This window comes from Amblyomma americanum, chromosome 9 (assembly GCF_052857255.1).
Source record: "Amblyomma americanum isolate KBUSLIRL-KWMA chromosome 9, ASM5285725v1, whole genome shotgun sequence".
NCBI lineage: Eukaryota > Metazoa > Arthropoda > Arachnida > Ixodida > Ixodidae > Amblyomma > Amblyomma americanum.
The window spans coordinates 88,851,218-88,868,338 of NC_135505.1; the positions used below are offsets into that span (position 1 = coordinate 88,851,218).

Sequence of the window (17,121 nt, forward strand, 5' to 3'; positions counted from 1 at the left end):
TCCAACATCGAGGACGCTTTTAGCACGTGTAATAAAATAAAAATAAAAGGAATGTACGCATGACTGCTGAATGTCAACAATTGGTCCATCGGGCTGGAATATAATATGAGAGTTGAGATTGCAGGTTTTATCTCATAAAAGAGCGGAAAAACAGTAGTGACAAAGTGACTCAAAACAAAGGAGAACCCCATTATATCAAACGCAGAGAACAACCAAAAAACAAAAAGGAAAAGGTCCTCTCCTAAACACAGCGGGGATTGGTGCTGCTCTCCAAAGCTGCAGATGAGACATCAAAAAGCAAAAGCTTCAAATGCGAAATGGTTCAAGTACATAAGTCGCCCTCCTCATGCGCCTCGGCTCACAGCAACAGGAGCGGATCACGAAGCATGGCGTCTTCCGCGGTTGTAATCTGCTTTGTTTTGCTGACCGCATTCACGACGGTCCGCTCCGCTGATCCCGGTGACAGTGGTGAGAGCAGTCATTACCTCATTTTGCTTCCATATTTTCTTCCTCGCGCTTACTCTTTCTTCCCAAATTATCGCGATCCTCAGAGCTTCCATTTTGTTGCACAGCAGCCTGAAATTGCTGTTTCTAATGTCCTAGTGAGCCCTACGGGGGTTTAAATTGTGATTCCATCTAACGCAGCTTTGACTTGTGTAGCTATCTCACCAATTGGAGAGCTTCGGTGGCTAAGTGGTGGTGGTGCTCGGCTCGATATACGCGGGGTGAATCCTGGCTGTGGCGGCCACATGCGAAATACTAAAGGCCCGTGAACTGTGCACTGTCAGTGCGGTTTAAAGAGCTTCAAGTGGTTGACATTCCCCGAAGCCTTTAGCAACGGCGTACCTCGCAGCCTGTAACTCGCTTTCTGACGACACACCGTGTAAGACCAAACCAATGTAATTGCCGGTTTATATGTATTTGCATTCATGTAAGATAACTTTAATGCTACAAACGCGATGGTTCGTTTTGAAGGTTTATTTCGTCAAATGCTTCGGGAAGGGGATTCACTGCGTCAGGGAATGCAGTAGTTCTATAGAAATGTATCCTGAAAAGACTACGATCCTCTGAAGCGGTACATTGACGTTTCAGTCGTTGGACCGGCCTTCGCTTGAACAAATGAATCGCAGTCGCGGGCATAACTTATGTAGGCATGTGCACAGCATCTTATACCAAACTATAGTCGTGCAAAGTAAGAACGTGTCCGGCAGGTGGCTTCAAGGCGATATGACAGTCACGCTAGCGGTCTGAATAGCTACGTTGTGAAATTTCCTGTGTTGTGCGTTGTAGTAACACAATGCGGCAGTATCAGAAAAAATTAATAAGTGGTACAGCCAATTACCATTCATGTAGCGTCGTCTTACATCATTGCCATTAAGAGAGGAGGGTGGTGGACATGTAACACTTGCACCTCCCAGATCAAGATGGAGGTTGTATTCGTATTTACTCATTATTATTTCGCTCAAAGGTCCCGGGTACGGGCATTTAAACTCCTCTGATAGCGAATAGTACCCGGTCCTCTAGCGTTTCGACTCCATCTAAATGCTACAGCCGCTGCTAGGATCGAACTTGCGTCTTTCAGGCCGAGCGCAATTACAACTTAGCCACCGCGGCGGCGGCAGTGGAAATGAATTAGCTCGTCAAGGGAGCGGCAGCGCAGTATAGATTCTTCCGCAAAGCACGAAGTTTTCTGCGAAAGCGCAAAAGGTAGGAAGTTGATAGGTTGGAGCAGTGACATTAACTTTACGATTATTGCGAAGGGCAAAAAATGTGCTCGAGTGTGGTGAGTGTGCGGCGTTTCTTCACCTTTCCTCCACTAGGGCGCAGGGATAGCAAAAGAATGGCCATGGAAATCTTCATTTGTGGCGACACAGCAACAGAAAGCAATTGGGACTCGGGAGGCGCGGCCCGGCCGAAAGGTTCGGGAAGCCCGAATATCTAGGAGACAGTATGGGGGTTTCATAGTAACCTTCACCTTCAATTCGAGTGTTTCTGCTTACAATAAGTAGCTTGAACAGAAGGGACGCCTTTCTGTTAGTCTTTAGCAGGAGAAATTGACACCTTCTTTTTCCTCACTGCTGAAAACTGGAAATTTCGTGACACTTGCTCTCAAATGTTACTTAACTCTGCTGGAGCGCCTTAGTTGTTGAAGAGGCGGGAGCCATTAATTTCAGTTAATACTCGTCACTGGCTTCAGAGCTGAAGTTTTTGAACTCATCATGGGAAATTTGTTATGCTTACGAGTGGCGAAAACACCAGGAATCATATGCGACATCTCTGAAAATGCGCACTGTAGCTATGCGGAACTCAAGATTGCAGTTAGAAATTATATATTTTCTTTTGTTTCCTTAGGTTTCTGCGTGAATCTCACACTTCCAGATGTCGGTGGATTGGGAGCGGTAATAAAATTTCTTCTTTTTACTTTTTTTTGGGGTCGCACGTGATAAACCAGAGGAGGTGCACTCATGCTGAATTGTTTTATGTCGAGAGTACACAACAATTTGTTTATCATAGTTTGCATAACTTTTCGTGTAATAATTCGTGTTCAAAAAAATGCAAAATTGCGACTTCGGGTAATATTACCGGCTGATTAAAAATTCACTAAAGTCGCTTGTATATCAATGATAAAAACTTAACTGCGCAATCTACAGCCCAGCAACCAGCACTACGGATTACTGGAGGTTAAACCCATCGAACAGCGGTGTAGCAATTGGAGAGTGATCGCTAAGTCAAGCAAATTAAATTTTTTCCATTACCCGTCGCCACGAAGTCATGCCTTTCAGTACCAAACCGCGCGCACATGCCTAAATGCATATGAAACTTAAAATAGTTAGGCATCCTGAAAGGGAACGGACTTGTTAATAACGTAATATCACCTGGTAACAATAGACTGGCATTTCTTGAACGTCGATTTCATCTCACTCCAGATACAGCGAAATTGTAAATTCCACTGAAGACCTAAATTAGAATACGCAACGGCCATACGGGACCGCACGATGTTATCCTCCTAAACCGTCTCAAAGCAGTTAATATCCTGCTGCAAAATTCGTTCATTCTTCTTAATATATATTGCCACGCTTGAGGAATGGATGGATGGGTGGTTGAATAAGGCTGAACACTTTAAATCATGCAGTGATTCAAGCCACCAAACAATAACTTGTGAAATTTTATTCTTGTCTTGATTTTAGTCACCAGTGAGATAACCTTCCCTGGGTTACTTCTACTCGCTTAAAATATACTTTTCCTTCACTGTCCTTAAACCGCAATGCTTTGAATAAATCAACCCCGCTGCCTTCCACTGCAGGGTGAAGCCCTTTACAGAAAAGTATCAAGTGTTCAGCCGTTTCCTCCTCCTCTCCGCACGCACTGCACAAAGTGTCTATCTCCTGGTACCTGACTCTTTATGTCTTAGTCCGCAAAACTCCCGTCCTTGCCTCAAACAACAAAGAGCTTCTCCTACAATTATCATAGATGTTTTCTTTCGCAATTTCCAGCTTAAAGATTCTGTATCTTCCCAGTGCCGATTTCATCAGCATCCCTGTTTACCCCAGAGCTTGTCCCGCAAATCAGTATGAGGCCGGCACGATGAATGAAATGATTAATTTACTGGCTGAAGTGCTACAATGTCTGATGGCGGGGAGCCGAACGGCGTGTGACGCCGGCACGAGGAGCGAGCTCAATTCCACCGCACTTCGGCGTCATCTTCGACGCCTGGTGCTGCTCCCGCTGAGTAAGACCGCTGCTGCTGCTACAGTAGTCCTCCTCGCTAGTGAAGGAGTCCGGTGAAGCTGGAAGCCGGAACGATACTCTCCGCTTCTGAGGAGTGGCAGAGAAAGATGGAGGAGGGCAGCCGGCCGGGTGGGCAGAGAAAGAACACATGAAGGCCCAGTGGGCGGGGCGTCCTCTGTGAAGGCTGGCTTGAAGCGGTCAGATGAAATGGTGTCAGTACGCCATGAATGTCGACGACGCAGAACTTTAATGTTCTTCCGAGTACACGGAAGGAGCCGTCATAGTGGCGCGGAAGCTGCTTGCGGACAGAGTCTCGGCGAACAAGGACGTGCGTGCAAGTCGGTAGCTCGTATGGAACATGCGAAGATGGTGGAGACTGGCGTCGGAGATGTGGCGCTCTGAGATGGCGGCAAAAATATCGGAGCTGCGTCACGTAATCGGTAGGGTCGGGACTTGTAGACGAATCGGTAGATTCGATAAATTCACCTCGAAGACTGAGGGGTGAGCGGAAGACAAGTTCTGCAGGAGCGCAACGATGATCTTGTTTCAGTGCAGCACGGAGGCTGAGCAGAACCAGTGGTAGGGAGGCAGTACAGTGGGTGGTGTCGAGTTGTGCTTCAAGGGGTGTTTTGAGCGAAAGATGGAAGCGTTCGATCATACCGTTAGTGGTGGGATGTTAAGCAGTAGTTCAAATTCGGGAAGTTCCAAGTAAACTCATAAGGTTATTAAAAAGTGAAGATTCAAACTGGGCGCCACGGTCAGTGGTGATGGTCGAGAGAACCCCGTACCGGGAGACCCAGCCGGCGAAGTAGGTTCCAGCGATGGCGTCATTGGTGGCGTCAGGCAGAGGGAACACTTCTGGACAGCGAGTGAACCGATCGATGCAAGTAAGGAGGTATGAATACCCAGCGGAAGGTAGCCAGGGGCCCAAGGTATCGACGTGGACGTTGTCTAAACGGGCTGACGGCGGAGGGAACGAGCCGAAGCGAGAGGTACTGTCACCTGTCACCACTGCCACCATTTTGCTTGCCCGATGGTGTCCTCTACAAAAAGAACTTCGGCCCAACGGACACTGTCTATCTCCTTTAAGTGACTAGAATGCATTATGACGAAGTTCTGCTTGCGTGTGACGACGAAATTCCTTGGGGCCCCCTCGGGATTTCCTGCATGTTGGCGCGTATACGCCACAAGTATTAATGGCCCAGGCTTGCAGCGGTTGTTCGCCACTACGTACGAACCTGACGTGAATGTCAGCGCCGGAAGACGCCGCCGACTAAGCCAGCCGGGCTCCTAGGGCCTATCGATCCCCCGTGCCTCCCATTTCAACTGGTCGGCATAGACTTACTCGGCCCATTTTCGGCTTCCTCCATGGGTAACCGGATATCGCTGTCGCCTTTGACTATAGCCGCTGCTGTGAGACCAAGGCCCCTCCCCGTGGTACGGCAGCTGGAGTTGCACATTTTTTCATTCACAACATTGTGCTTCGTCACGGAGCCCCAACAATCGCATTAACGGACAGTCACCGCGTTTACGTCGGCACTGACGAGCGAGGTACTTCGACTCAGTGGCACCAACCATCGAAAGACTACAGATTATCAACCGCAAACCAACGGGCTGACTGAGCGGCTTAACTAGACAATTGCCGATATGATTTAGATGTATATCGATGATGACCATGGGAACAGGGACCGGATATTGTCTTACATCACGTTCGCGTACAACACTGCGCTGCACGAAACGACGCTCTTCAGTCCCTTCCATGTGGGTGCACGGTCGCGATGCCTTGACCGTGCTGGACGCCATTCTTCTTCCGGATCCTGCTCCCTCTTGTGTCATGGGCGCTGACCAATTTGTTCGTGACGCTGAAGCCGCTCTCCAAGTTGCTCAGCAGCGAATCCGGCGACAACAAAAACGCGACGACGAGCGTTATAACCTCCGTCGCAAGGAGGCGATTTACACGCCCGGTGACCAAGTCTGGGTATGGAGTCCGATACGCTTGCGAGGGCGCTCTGAGAAGCTTCTTCGCCGTTACTTTGGCCCGTACCAGGTTTAACGCCGCCTCAGCGCGGTAAACTACGAGGTGCTCCTTCAAGGAACTGTCCGATTCTCTCGACAGTCGACGCCCAAAGTAGTCCGTGAGGCGGGAATGAAGCCCCCCCCCTCCCCCGTATTAGTCCCGTTAACCCCTTACCACGAATACACTCGTGCCATTAACTTGCCGCCTCAGCTATGTATTTTTCCCCCGCCCATGCGGCATCGAGTTGATGCCTCTTGGATGAGAGGGAGGCAATGGCACACTGCTGACACTCTGCCGGCGCGAGCTGGTGGCGAACCTTGTCTCCCAGCGCGTGGTCGATCGTCTTCTTTGTCTGAAATGAGCGCGGCTGTTCGGTGAGCCTCGCCCCAGTAAACAGCTGTGCTTTTTACTTTCTGCTACGCTTGTCGATGACAATATGTTGTCAGTCTAGCAGGCTTAAAAAATATTCTTTTTCGGCTATTCTCATTAGTCGCGACCGAGTCGTCGTTTCATTTTACCAGTTTTCATTACCCGTGAACTTATCATTTTCTTTATTCATGCAAGCAAGCATCGCACATATCGCACCACATCAGCCACTCACTCCACACACCCAAACTGTTAACTTTTACGTCTGCTTCTTTCTACGTGGTGTTAAAGGTTGGAACGGCGTTCAACATCATACCCTATACAATAGCTGCTCATCATCGTTCACTCAAAATATAAATTATCTTTAATATATATAAACAAATATTGCATCGCTACTTTTTATATTTATTGCTGATGCCATCTTTTACGTAATACCCTTACCCACGGTATTTAAGGGAATAAAGATAAATGAAGCATCATTCTTGGTGTCATCATTTTGTAGGATGCAGCACTCCCATAAACATTTCTCTAACTAAAGAGACAAATTCTTTACTTAGACATATGTTCGAAACAATTGAGCGAAGAACACTTTTCCAAGAACGAAAGATTGCATTTTAAAGCCTTCAATCAAGTGGCGAACGCAATATGGACACTAAAAAACCTAACTTCCTCTTCATTTTTAAACAACGCAAATATATATTTTTTCCGGTAACCTAAAAGCACAGCCGAAAATCTCCGCCCAGCGGGCAGACGGGTAGAGCGAGTCATGTAGCCTTCAGCTATCCGATTAACGAAGATGTGCAAAATAGAACAGACCACCAGAGCAAAGTCTTTGGCGTGTTCAAGGGGATAACCTCGGGCTTAACCATGTCGATCGAAGTGCACCTTGAATTAAAGTGCTTGGTTTCCTTGTCCTCAATGTTCATTTTTATTGACGGAAAAGGGATCATCGCATCAAAATATATTCATTGGTCATGTTCAGTGTCACTGGCAATAATAACCTTCAAAACGCCTTAGTGTCCATTTGGGCTGTCGATTCAAGGATATTTGATAATTGTTTGAAAACCGATGTTCGGGCGCATAACGAAGCTGAAAGCCGAAATGAAAAACAAAAAGGTAACAAATAAAAGAGCTTCAAGAAAGTAGCCTAAAACCAGAAAGTTATGAGTGCACAAAACACAGGCGGCACAAGCGCTATTTAAATCCCTGGGTGGCAGTTGAAAGTTGCTGGATTTTCGCAAGAAACTGGTGGTCACTGCCAACCGACTATAGCAGGCAGTGAAGTCAGGAAGGCAGCGGCAAATACCCCAAAAAGGAGGCCCTCAAGCCAATGGTAGTCACCGCTTGCATGGCGTCGCGGTTAGTCCCTTTTCTCAAAGGCGCTTCCCATGCACCTGCGATTTCAGGCTGTACTTCCGACCAACATTTATAGCAATGCAGGGGAAGATTGGCAGCAAAGAGATGAAGATAGGCTGTAATCTCCGTGCCGTGGGGAGAGGAGCCTCAGCATTAGCGAACCTGCACCCTCTCTGCATCTTCCCCCTTTACTCGTTAGCACCCTTAGCCTGAACAACGAAGAAGCCACTCACACTGAAAAAAGTGAACCGCGAAAAAAGAAGCCGGAAGGCTAAACGCAGAAAGGACAGGAAATAGATGCTTTTTCCTGTCCCTTCTTCGCTTCGCCTTCGGGCTTCTTCATTCGGGCTGCTTCACTTTTGCCTGAATAGAGCAACTAGCCCAGCAAAAAGTTCTAAGCCACTTACCGTGGCGCGAGGACAAAGGGCCCTCTTCCTTGCTTTCCAGCCTCATTTCCGCTTGATTGCAACTGCGACATTATGAAAACCGGTCCACAGCACTCACTGTCAGGCCTGCTTTAGGGGGCGTTCTTCGCTGCCTTCTTGACTAGTATCGATCAGTCTCGCTGCCTTGGCTTCACGAGCTTGCAACTCTGGTCCTTTAGGAGTAACACAATTGAAGTTGTCTTGGAGCTGATTCTACCGAAGCATTCGAACGATCGGCGGTGAGTTCAAACGGAACGGACCGACGTGCTGCTGTATTCCTGCTGGCTGAATGATGTTCTGCTCTGTCACTCTGGACATGGTGCCGCGCTGCCAGCAGTTCATTCATTCCTCCGTTGTGAGAACGTAATCGCCGAGGCTTGCACGCACGGATGACGGTTTGATCGAATCTAGCCAATGCGCCCGTATCAGCTAGCGCTGTAAAACTCCAACATTCACTTGCTGATGAATGCCGATGAAAGTTTTTCTCAGGCTGGTAACGACGGCGAAAGTACTAAAAATTGCACAGAAAGATTCAGATATAACTTTTCGCTATGCTCAAAATAATATTTATTCATGATTGCTTACCCTCTTAAACTTGTGAAATGCGCGCGCCTTGACTGTACTGACACTCATGACATCATCGATCAGACCAATCAGTGCACTGAATTCAAACCACGTTTTGCAGTTACGTCATACATGACGTTATGCACGCTGAGCAATCACCGTGGCATGGTGCTGTCCTAATGTGAACGCCGCGTGGGGTGTTGCCAAGGCAAATGGCAGTGAGAGTGACGTCGCTGCATGCTTACCAATTAGCGTGATTCAGTGCAACGCGAACGCCGAAGCCGTAGCACAGAGACAACTGCCCTTAAGACGAGGTTCCTTTAGTGCGCCGCTAAAAGTTCCATTTAAACGTCGAGTGCACGCTTACGTGAAAGAACACGCGGAGTCAAATATGTATATTAGACCATATCATCCGAAAATGCCTAACCACACAGCTTTCCTTGCTCTCAGCATGCACTACAGATGTTCTTCCTAACCCTGAGTGAGTGCATTGCCTAGGTATTCCACTATTTAGTGTCAAGAAAAACGCCCTCAGTGCAAGCTTATTCAATTTTATTGCCAAAGTCGATTTCCATAAACGTATGACTGTACCTGGTATAGCTGCAGATGCATGCACTAACATGAAACTAATGATTCTTCCTCACAGTGCTTAGGAGACACGCTTGTGACCTGCAAAACCTCTCAGGTAAGTTTCTTTCAGTGCGCTAGCACCTATAATGTCCATTCCTCGCATTTAGCCGCTGTGTGTTTGTTTGGCTGAAGCCTGTTTTGTGGCAGACTGCTGACCTGCCCAGCGGGTGGCAGGCAAGCTGGCCGTGTGTGTTTGTGTGTGTGTACCTAGCAACCTGCCCATCGTGTAAGGGGGCAGTTCATTAAATCTAGAGAGGCTGCTCGCGAAGGGCAACTTGGGTCGAAGAACAACACAAGCTACCCTAGTCCTACCGATGGCAGCACCTACCATAGAATGGCAGTGGCGCATTGGTTGACCGCTGCACCATAGCGCAAGGACTGGCAGGAATACTGGCATGGATCCACGAATGGAGAGAATGACCAATGCCGCATATCAATCAATAAATCAATAAAAACGTTTTATTAACACCAAAGCTGGGATACATGGTGAAAAAAGCGGCCGGGAGAAAAAGCTGCACATAGCTGTGTACAGTAACTCAATATCGCTATCCGAGCAGCTGCCGTCCGGAAACACTGGATCTTAATAACGAAACCAAAGGAAACACCGAACTGCTAGCACCTAATTTGCATTTGGCCTAACTATGCAAAGCGAACATCTTTTTTTTATTTTAGGTTTTATGAGATGTTAGAGCTTATAATGACCGCCAGAAGCTGTGATTAACAGAGCTGTGACGAAAAGGTCGCTTAACGTTTAGCAATGTTTTAAAATTAAATAACCATGTAGACAGAATAATTTAACTCAGCGCAAAGCATGAATTTTCTTCCGTGTGCCTTCCACATTGCAGATGTCTTTCATTTTGTGACATGGCTACATAGCGAAACTGAGTAACCAAGTACCTAACTACAACTTATAAAGGCCAGGACCTTTAGCACAAAATTGGCATTGCATTTTTTAATTTCTTGAGAAAAGGAATGACATACTGTCAGAGAGCAGCCGAAACGCAGTCGTAGACGTGAAGGGGACGGTAGAGCGGCTGGGGCCTTAATCGCTTAGAGAGCCAGCTCGAGCTCTGCTCTCGCCACAGCGACCGCTTCGTCCTCGTCACGGCGAAGCGCGCAGGTAGCTCGAGCGAGGACCGATGCGTCAGTGGCATTACATAGTTGGGTACTTGCACGGCTTTTTGGATGTATATTCAGAGTGGGTATGCTTATGGCTATTTTGTACTGAAATATTTCCCACCCTCCATTTCGTCCGCAGACACCGATCGAAGTATTGCAACCTCTCTTGGAGGTGAGTCTGTATTTTTGAAATTCAGAAAAATTTGAAAGGCTAATCAAAGTCCGAGATGAAAACTGTCCTACTCTACGATACCTTCATTGCACATAGCACAGAAATTACTAACGAGCCGGAAAATATGTTTCTTATTGGAAACATGGCTGTTATATGTATAGGTCTTTGTAGAAAAAAAAACATGATTCCGGTAAGGCAAGAAGGTCATCATGTTCCAGGACCACATTGGTCATGCTTGAACAGACGGCGTTTTACCAGACACCTTGAGTACCCTACGAATAGAAATGTTCAGACTCTAAGTTTTGCCGTTCATTTCATGATAAATTATTCTAGTTCTTTTTGAAAAATGAGCTTTTAGGTGAAGATTTGCTAATTGCACCATACAATAAAATAATTAAGTGGCTCACTACCGCTATCGTGTGGGTAATATTAATCAGTGGTAAGGCTGCTTTTACAAAAATCGTATTAATCAAACTCCTCGAACCCGCCGTGGTGGCTCAGTGGTTAGGGCGCTCGACTATTGATCCGGAGTTCTCGGGTTCGAACCCGACCGCGGCGGATGCGTTTTTATGGAGGAAAAACGCTAAGGCGTCCGTGTGCTGTGCGATGTCAGTGCACGTTAAAGATCCCCAGGTGGTCGAAATTTTTCTGGAGCCCTCCACTACGGCACCTCTTCTTCCTTTCTTCTTTCACTCCCTCCTTTATCCCTTCCCTTACGGCGCGGTTCAGGTGTCCAACGATATATGAGACAGATACTGCGTCATTTCCTTTCCCCAAAAACCAATTATTATTATTATTAAACTCCTCGACCTTCTCAACATTCGTAAAACTAGCAGCATGGTATAACTAAAGTCCGTGCCCGCAATCGGTGAGACAACAATGATCTCAGTGTTTACTTATACGTTGCGCTATAAAAGCGATTACACTAAGCGTGGCATATAAAATTAAGAAAAAAATATAATTTCGACGAGCTCAGGTAATAATATTAATAATAATTGGTTTTTGGGGAAAGGAAATGGCGCAGTATCTGTCTCCTATATATCGTCGGACCTGAACCGTGCCGTAAGGGAAGGGATAAAGGGGGAGTGAAAGAAGAAACGAAGAAAGAGGTGCCGTAGTGGAAGGCTCCAGAATAATTGCGACCACCTCGGGATGGTTACGTGCACTGACATCGCACAGCACACGCGCGCCTTTGCGTTTTTACTCCATAAAAACGCTGCCACCGAGGTCGGGTTCGAACCCGCGAACTCAGGATCAGTAGTCGAGCGCCCTAATCACTGAGCCACCGCAGCGGGTCTCAGCTAATTTTAAGATATAAAATCGAAAGCTGTCGGCGTTCATTGGGTTCATTGGCTTTGACGCTGACAACGTTCTAGGCGCCGATGATTAAGAGGAAAGTAAAGGCGCAAAACTTGCTGCCTTGGTCAGTGACGCCTCAATCGCACTTTGAGGTACGTGGTGGTGCTGAGAGAGAGACGTTGCCAGCGCATTAGTGCTGACCATCGTTTATAGATCCGGTGGTGCTGACAACGTAGTGGCAGACACGCGTCTCTGCAGCAATAGGCCGCAGCGTTCATTGGGTGACTAACCTCTCGCGATCAAATATTAATTGCCGCCTACCATGGTGACAGCGTGTGCGCGCTGCCTATCATTGTGCGGAACGCGTTCAAAGCATGTTCTTGCAGTCGGACACAAACGCCAACCCGCCGCGTTGGCTCAGTGGTTAAGCGCTCGGCTACTGACCCGGAGTACCCGGGTTCGAAGCCGACCACGGCGGCCGTGTTTCGGTGGAGGCGAAACGCAATGACGCCCGTGTGCTGTCTGATGTCAGTGGACATCGAAGATCCCCATGTGGTCGAAAGTATTCCCGAGCCCTCAATTACGGTCACCCGCTGCGGTGGCTCTGTGGTTATGGGGCTCGACTACTGATCCGGAGTTCCCGGGTTCGAACCCGACCGCGGCGGCTGTGTTTTTATGGAGGAAAAACGCTAAGGCACCGGGGTGCTGTGCGATGTAAGGGCACGTTAACAATCCCCAGGTGGTCGAAATTATTCCGGAGCCCTCCACTATGCAGCTCTTCCTTCCTTTCTTCTCTTGTCTTTATCTTTATCCCTCCCTTTACGGCGCGGTTCAGGTGTCCACCGATATGTGACAGATATTGTGCCATTTCCCTTCCCCAAAAACCAAATTTCAATTCAATTTTCCTCCACTACGGAACCTCTTTCTCCCTTTCTTCTTTAAGTCCATTCCTTATCCCTTCCCTTACTGCGCGGTTCAGGTGTCCGATGATATTTGAAGCAGATACACAGATAATGCGCCATTTCCTTTCCACAAAAACAATTTTTGAAGCGAAAAGCATCACTACGCCAGGTGGTGGTGGTGGTGGTGAAAACGTTTATTCAGAACGGACAGGAGGTGTTTGGATCAGCCCGTAAGGGACCGATCCTTACAAACACTAGGTGGAGGTCCCTAGTTTGGGACCCCAGTGGCGGTAGGCGCCGCCCGGGCGCGCCCGACTAAGGCTTGTTGGGCCTGTAAGTCGTGGCAGCCGAGCAGGGTCGCCTCCCAGTCCTCCCGGGTTGGGTTGGGGATGGGGGGAACGGCCGGGTTGGAGGGGCAGGCCCACACCATGTGATAGGTGTCCGAAGACACCGCGCTACAGTGCGGGCAGTTGCCGCTAAAGGAGGGGTCGAAATGTTTTAGGGCTGCCGGGCACAGCAATGTATCTGTGAAGAGGCGGAGAAGGAGCCGCTCATCCGCCTTCTTGAGGCCTTTACTTGGGCTAGGGTAAAGGCGATGGCTATCTTGATAGTAGGTTGCGATATTTTTGAACGTATAGACCGGATTAAAATCGGGTTCCTGATCAGGTGGGGAGGAGAAAACAGCCCGGTGAGAGAGCGCGCGGGCGGCTCCGTCTGCTGCCTCGTTTCCTGCCAATCCCTGATGAGCAGGGGCCCATATGAGGTGACGGTGTGCGGGGTCCGTATCCCGTATGCAATTTTGGTATATTCGATAGGCTAGGAAGGGAGTGCAGCCTTGTTCGACGTTCCGACAGGCCCCTCGCGAGTCGGTGATTATGTATTTTGAATTGGAATGCGAGGCCGCGAGAGCAGTCGCGACCTCTTCTGCTTGTGTTGAACTGCGCGCTCTGAAAGTGAGGCCGTTAACTGTGTTGCTGTTGTGAACTACCGCGGCCGTGTACCATCCCCCGTGGTGAGGGCCGGAGGCGTCCACGTGGTATACACCTGTTTTGTTGCCATAATATCGGGCTAGCGCTTCCGCTCGTGCCAGGCGCCGACCATTATGGTCTTCTTGTGACATGTTTGCTGGATGAGGCCGCACGTGGAGGGCACGTCTCCACAGTTCCGGGATGTGAAACCTGTCTTCCATTGGAGGGGTGTGTTGGATATGGAGTCGAGCAAGAAGGCGGCGACCCGACTCCGTTAGCGACAAGCGCGTGTACTGGTTTGTAAGGTGCGCCTCCCGGAGCTCCCGGAAAGTATTCACCACCCCAAGGGCCATAAGCCCGCTGTTTGAAGTAGTGATGGGGAGGTCAAGGGCACGTTTAACAATTTTGCGAAGGATGACCTCAAGGCCGTCCTCCTCTTGTTTCCGTAGGTGGAGATAAGGAGTCGAATAGAGAATTCGACTAGTGACGAAGGCGTTTGCCAGCCGCAAGGCATCCTTCGCAACCCTCCGCGTTTGTTGGAAACCCGGCGGACCATGCGGCCCACCTGGTCCCCCACCTTACGGAGTTTGGCCAATGGAGTGTCTGGCCGCCTGTGTTTGTGGATGTAGAGTCCGAGTACCCGTATCTCATCACTTTAGCGTATGGGACCACTCTCGAGAGAAAGATATTTTAGTTGTGCACTTCTGTGAGGGGCGGAGGGGCACAAATTCCGATTTTTTAGGGGACATTGATGACCGCAGCGGCGGGCGTAGCGGTCTACTATCGTCGCCGCTGTTTGCAGGCTGGTTTCAATGTCCCCTGTGCTGCCCTGTGTGGCCCACAGAGTGATGTCATCGGCGTACAGGGCGTGCTGCATGCCGGCGACACCACCCAGCTGGGCCGGCAGGTGCATCATGGCCAGATTGAAGAGCAGCGGGGAAAGTACCGCGCCTTGAGGGGTTCCCCGCGTGCCGAGTAGGCAAGGACCATGCTCTCTATCTTGAATTCGAATGTAGGAACGACGATACATTAAAAATTGGCTTATGTATCGGAATGTGTTGAGGCCACAGTCGGTGTGACTTAGCTTAGTGAGTATGATCTCATGTGTTACAATGTCAAATGCCCTTTTAAGATCCAAGGCGAGTACTACCCGGTCATTATGGGGGCATTCGAGGGGGTCAAGGACTTCCCGATTGAGTTGCAGGAGGATATCCTGTGCGGATCTGTGTGGGCGGAATCCGGACATGGTGCTCGCAAAGATATGTTTGTGTTCAGGATATGTAGATAACCGATCCCGCACCATCGTCTCCATTAGTTTGCCCACACATGAGGTGAGAGAGATGGGGCGGAGGTTATCTGTGTCAATTGGTTTGCCAGCTTTAGGAATAAAAGTAACCAAAGCCGTTTTCCATTCGATTGGCAGGGGGGTGTCCCCGCGCCAAATCGCATTGACGTATTCCAGGAGGGACTGGTATGCCAAGTCGGGCAGGTTCGTCAAAAGCTTGACGGTGACCTTATCCCGTCCTGGCGCAGTGCCCCGTTTCATTTTGGCGAGAGCCGCCCGCAGATCATGGAGCTGGAAAGGTTGATCCAGCTCCTTGTTTTCTCTGCCTGCATAAGAGTACGCAGATCCACGGGGGTCTTGGGCTGTACACAGATACTGGTCTCGACGTTTCTGTGCCATTTGAGTCGTGTTGCCGGGAAAAGCGTGCATGGCTCGCTGCAAATGTTTTTGTGTTTCGGTCCGTGTTTGGGTTGGGTTGATTAGGGCTTGAAAGAGACGCCACGTGTTTCGGCTGGACATTTGTCGCGCGGCCGTGTTGCATCTATCTACCCAGTTGGAGTCGGCGAGTTGGGCCGCGTACTCTGCCGCTTTCTGGGTAAGCTCGGCAATTCGAGCTTTAAGCTTTCTATTGTGTTTTTGGCGTCGCCAACGGCGGAAGAGGCTGCGACGGGCTGCCGAGAGGTGTAGAAGGTGGTTATCCACGTCCGTGACCGCCTCTGAGAGCTGGATGTGTGTTTCATGCGAGGAAAGGTGTGCCAGCAGCTGTTGGGACCATGCTGTGTAGCCTTGCGCGGAAATGGGTGTATTATCAAGTGAGTTAAATTTTTTCCTGAATTTCGTCCAATCTGGGATACGGGCTTGTGTTCTGGGACGCTTGAGGGGGCGTGTGCGTAGTGTAGTGTTAACGAGGCAGTGGTCGCTACCGAGGGTCTCCTCGGTGTTGAGCCAGTCTGCGTGTCGTATGTTGCGAGTGAAGGTTAAGTCCGGGCACGTATCCCATGTCACGGAGTTTCCTAGCCGTGTTGGGCGGACGGGGTCCGTGTGGAGGGTGAGGCCCAACGTGGACGCAAGCTCCGCCAGCCTACGTCCGCGCGACTCCTCCTGCGATAACCCCACAGCTGACTGGGAGCGTTAAAGTCTCCCACAATCAGCAGGGGATCGCGGCCCGCTACTCTTAGCGCGCGGCTAAAGAGGTCCGCAAAAGTCACTCGCTTGAGTTTGGGAGCGCAGTACACGTTGAGTATATGCAACGGCGGGTCCCTGCGGCGGAGTGGTAGGATAGTCACCATTACATAGGAATACTCGAGCTTGAGGTCGAGATCCACTAAGTTGGCTGTGTAGGCTTTGTGAACGAGAGGACATGACGCGGGATACTGTTGGAACGTCGTGTAATTTGATAGTGTGGCGCCGAGGCCTGGCTGCTGGAGGGCAACCACGGCTGGTAGGGACTCGAAGGTTTCAAGGTTGAGGCGGAAATTGGCCCGCTTAGTGCGGTTTTTAAAGCCTCTACAGTTCCAATGTGTTATGGAAGTTGATATGGCTGAATTGGAGATGGCGGAACTCCTTTGATCAAGGTGTCTCGCCATGATTTAAAATTCCTGAGGGGGAGGAGGAGGGATTGGCTGCCCTAGAGCCAGCTACTTGCGCCATCAAGGGGGTGATGATGGAAGGAGCGGGGCAGCTGTCCTCATTGTCCGAATCAATAATCAGACGGTTGAATATTGAAGGACGGGATACGTCCCTAATGGGCCCCGTCCGACGGAGGAGGCGGGGGTTGTCCAAGATGCGCTTTGATACTACCGCGGGGACGGCAGATTTGACCTTGGTCAAGATTTGGTCCATGGCGGTCTCGATCATAGATCGTAATTTAGAGGTTAAGCGCTCCTCCATCGCGGAAATGGCTGTCACGAGGGCAGGCGAGATCTCCGCGTCGCTTTCCATTGCGTCCGAGTTCTGCGGGCTCGGAGCGGCGGACGTCAATTTTGATTCTAAATTTTGAATTTTGTTGAGCAAAAGCTCATTCTGTGCCCGGAGCACGTCGATCTGTTTTTTGTAATCCGCGTCGAGTGCGGAGACGGTAACTGGGGAGGAGGGGGAATGGGAGGAGGAGGAAGCGATCTCAGCCCAGCTGCTCACCTGTTGTTTGCCGTGTTGAGACGCTGATGCCCGGGCGCCGGCAGCGCCATTTGTCTTGAGCGCCAGGAAGTGGCCAGCGTTCCTGCCGCTGGGCCGTGGCGGTGGGGGCGTAGTCTTGTTCCCGGGCGGTGACTTCACCGAGGATGAAGATGA

At 49.7% G+C, this 17,121-nt stretch overlaps 1 protein-coding gene and 1 long non-coding RNA gene across 2 annotated transcripts in view; both read left to right on the forward strand.

Moving 5' to 3' along the window:
* The first annotated feature begins 306 nt into the window (after positions 1-306).
* LOC144105294 (uncharacterized) lies at positions 307-9,142 on the forward strand. Its single transcript, XR_013308748.1, has 3 exons — positions 307-468; positions 2,353-2,399; positions 9,104-9,142. It is a non-coding gene; the product is annotated as an uncharacterized LOC144105294 (long non-coding RNA).
* A 1,084-nt stretch (positions 9,143-10,226) lies between these two features.
* LOC144103498 (uncharacterized) overlaps positions 10,227-17,121 on the forward strand; it is a 51,428-nt gene continuing 44,533 nt past the window's right edge. Inside the window, exons 1-2 of the mRNA XM_077636198.1 lie at positions 10,227-10,289; positions 10,346-10,378. Of these exons, the coding sequence (XP_077492324.1) occupies positions 10,227-10,289; positions 10,346-10,378 (96 nt within the window). The remainder of the gene's footprint in view (positions 10,290-10,345; positions 10,379-17,121) is intronic.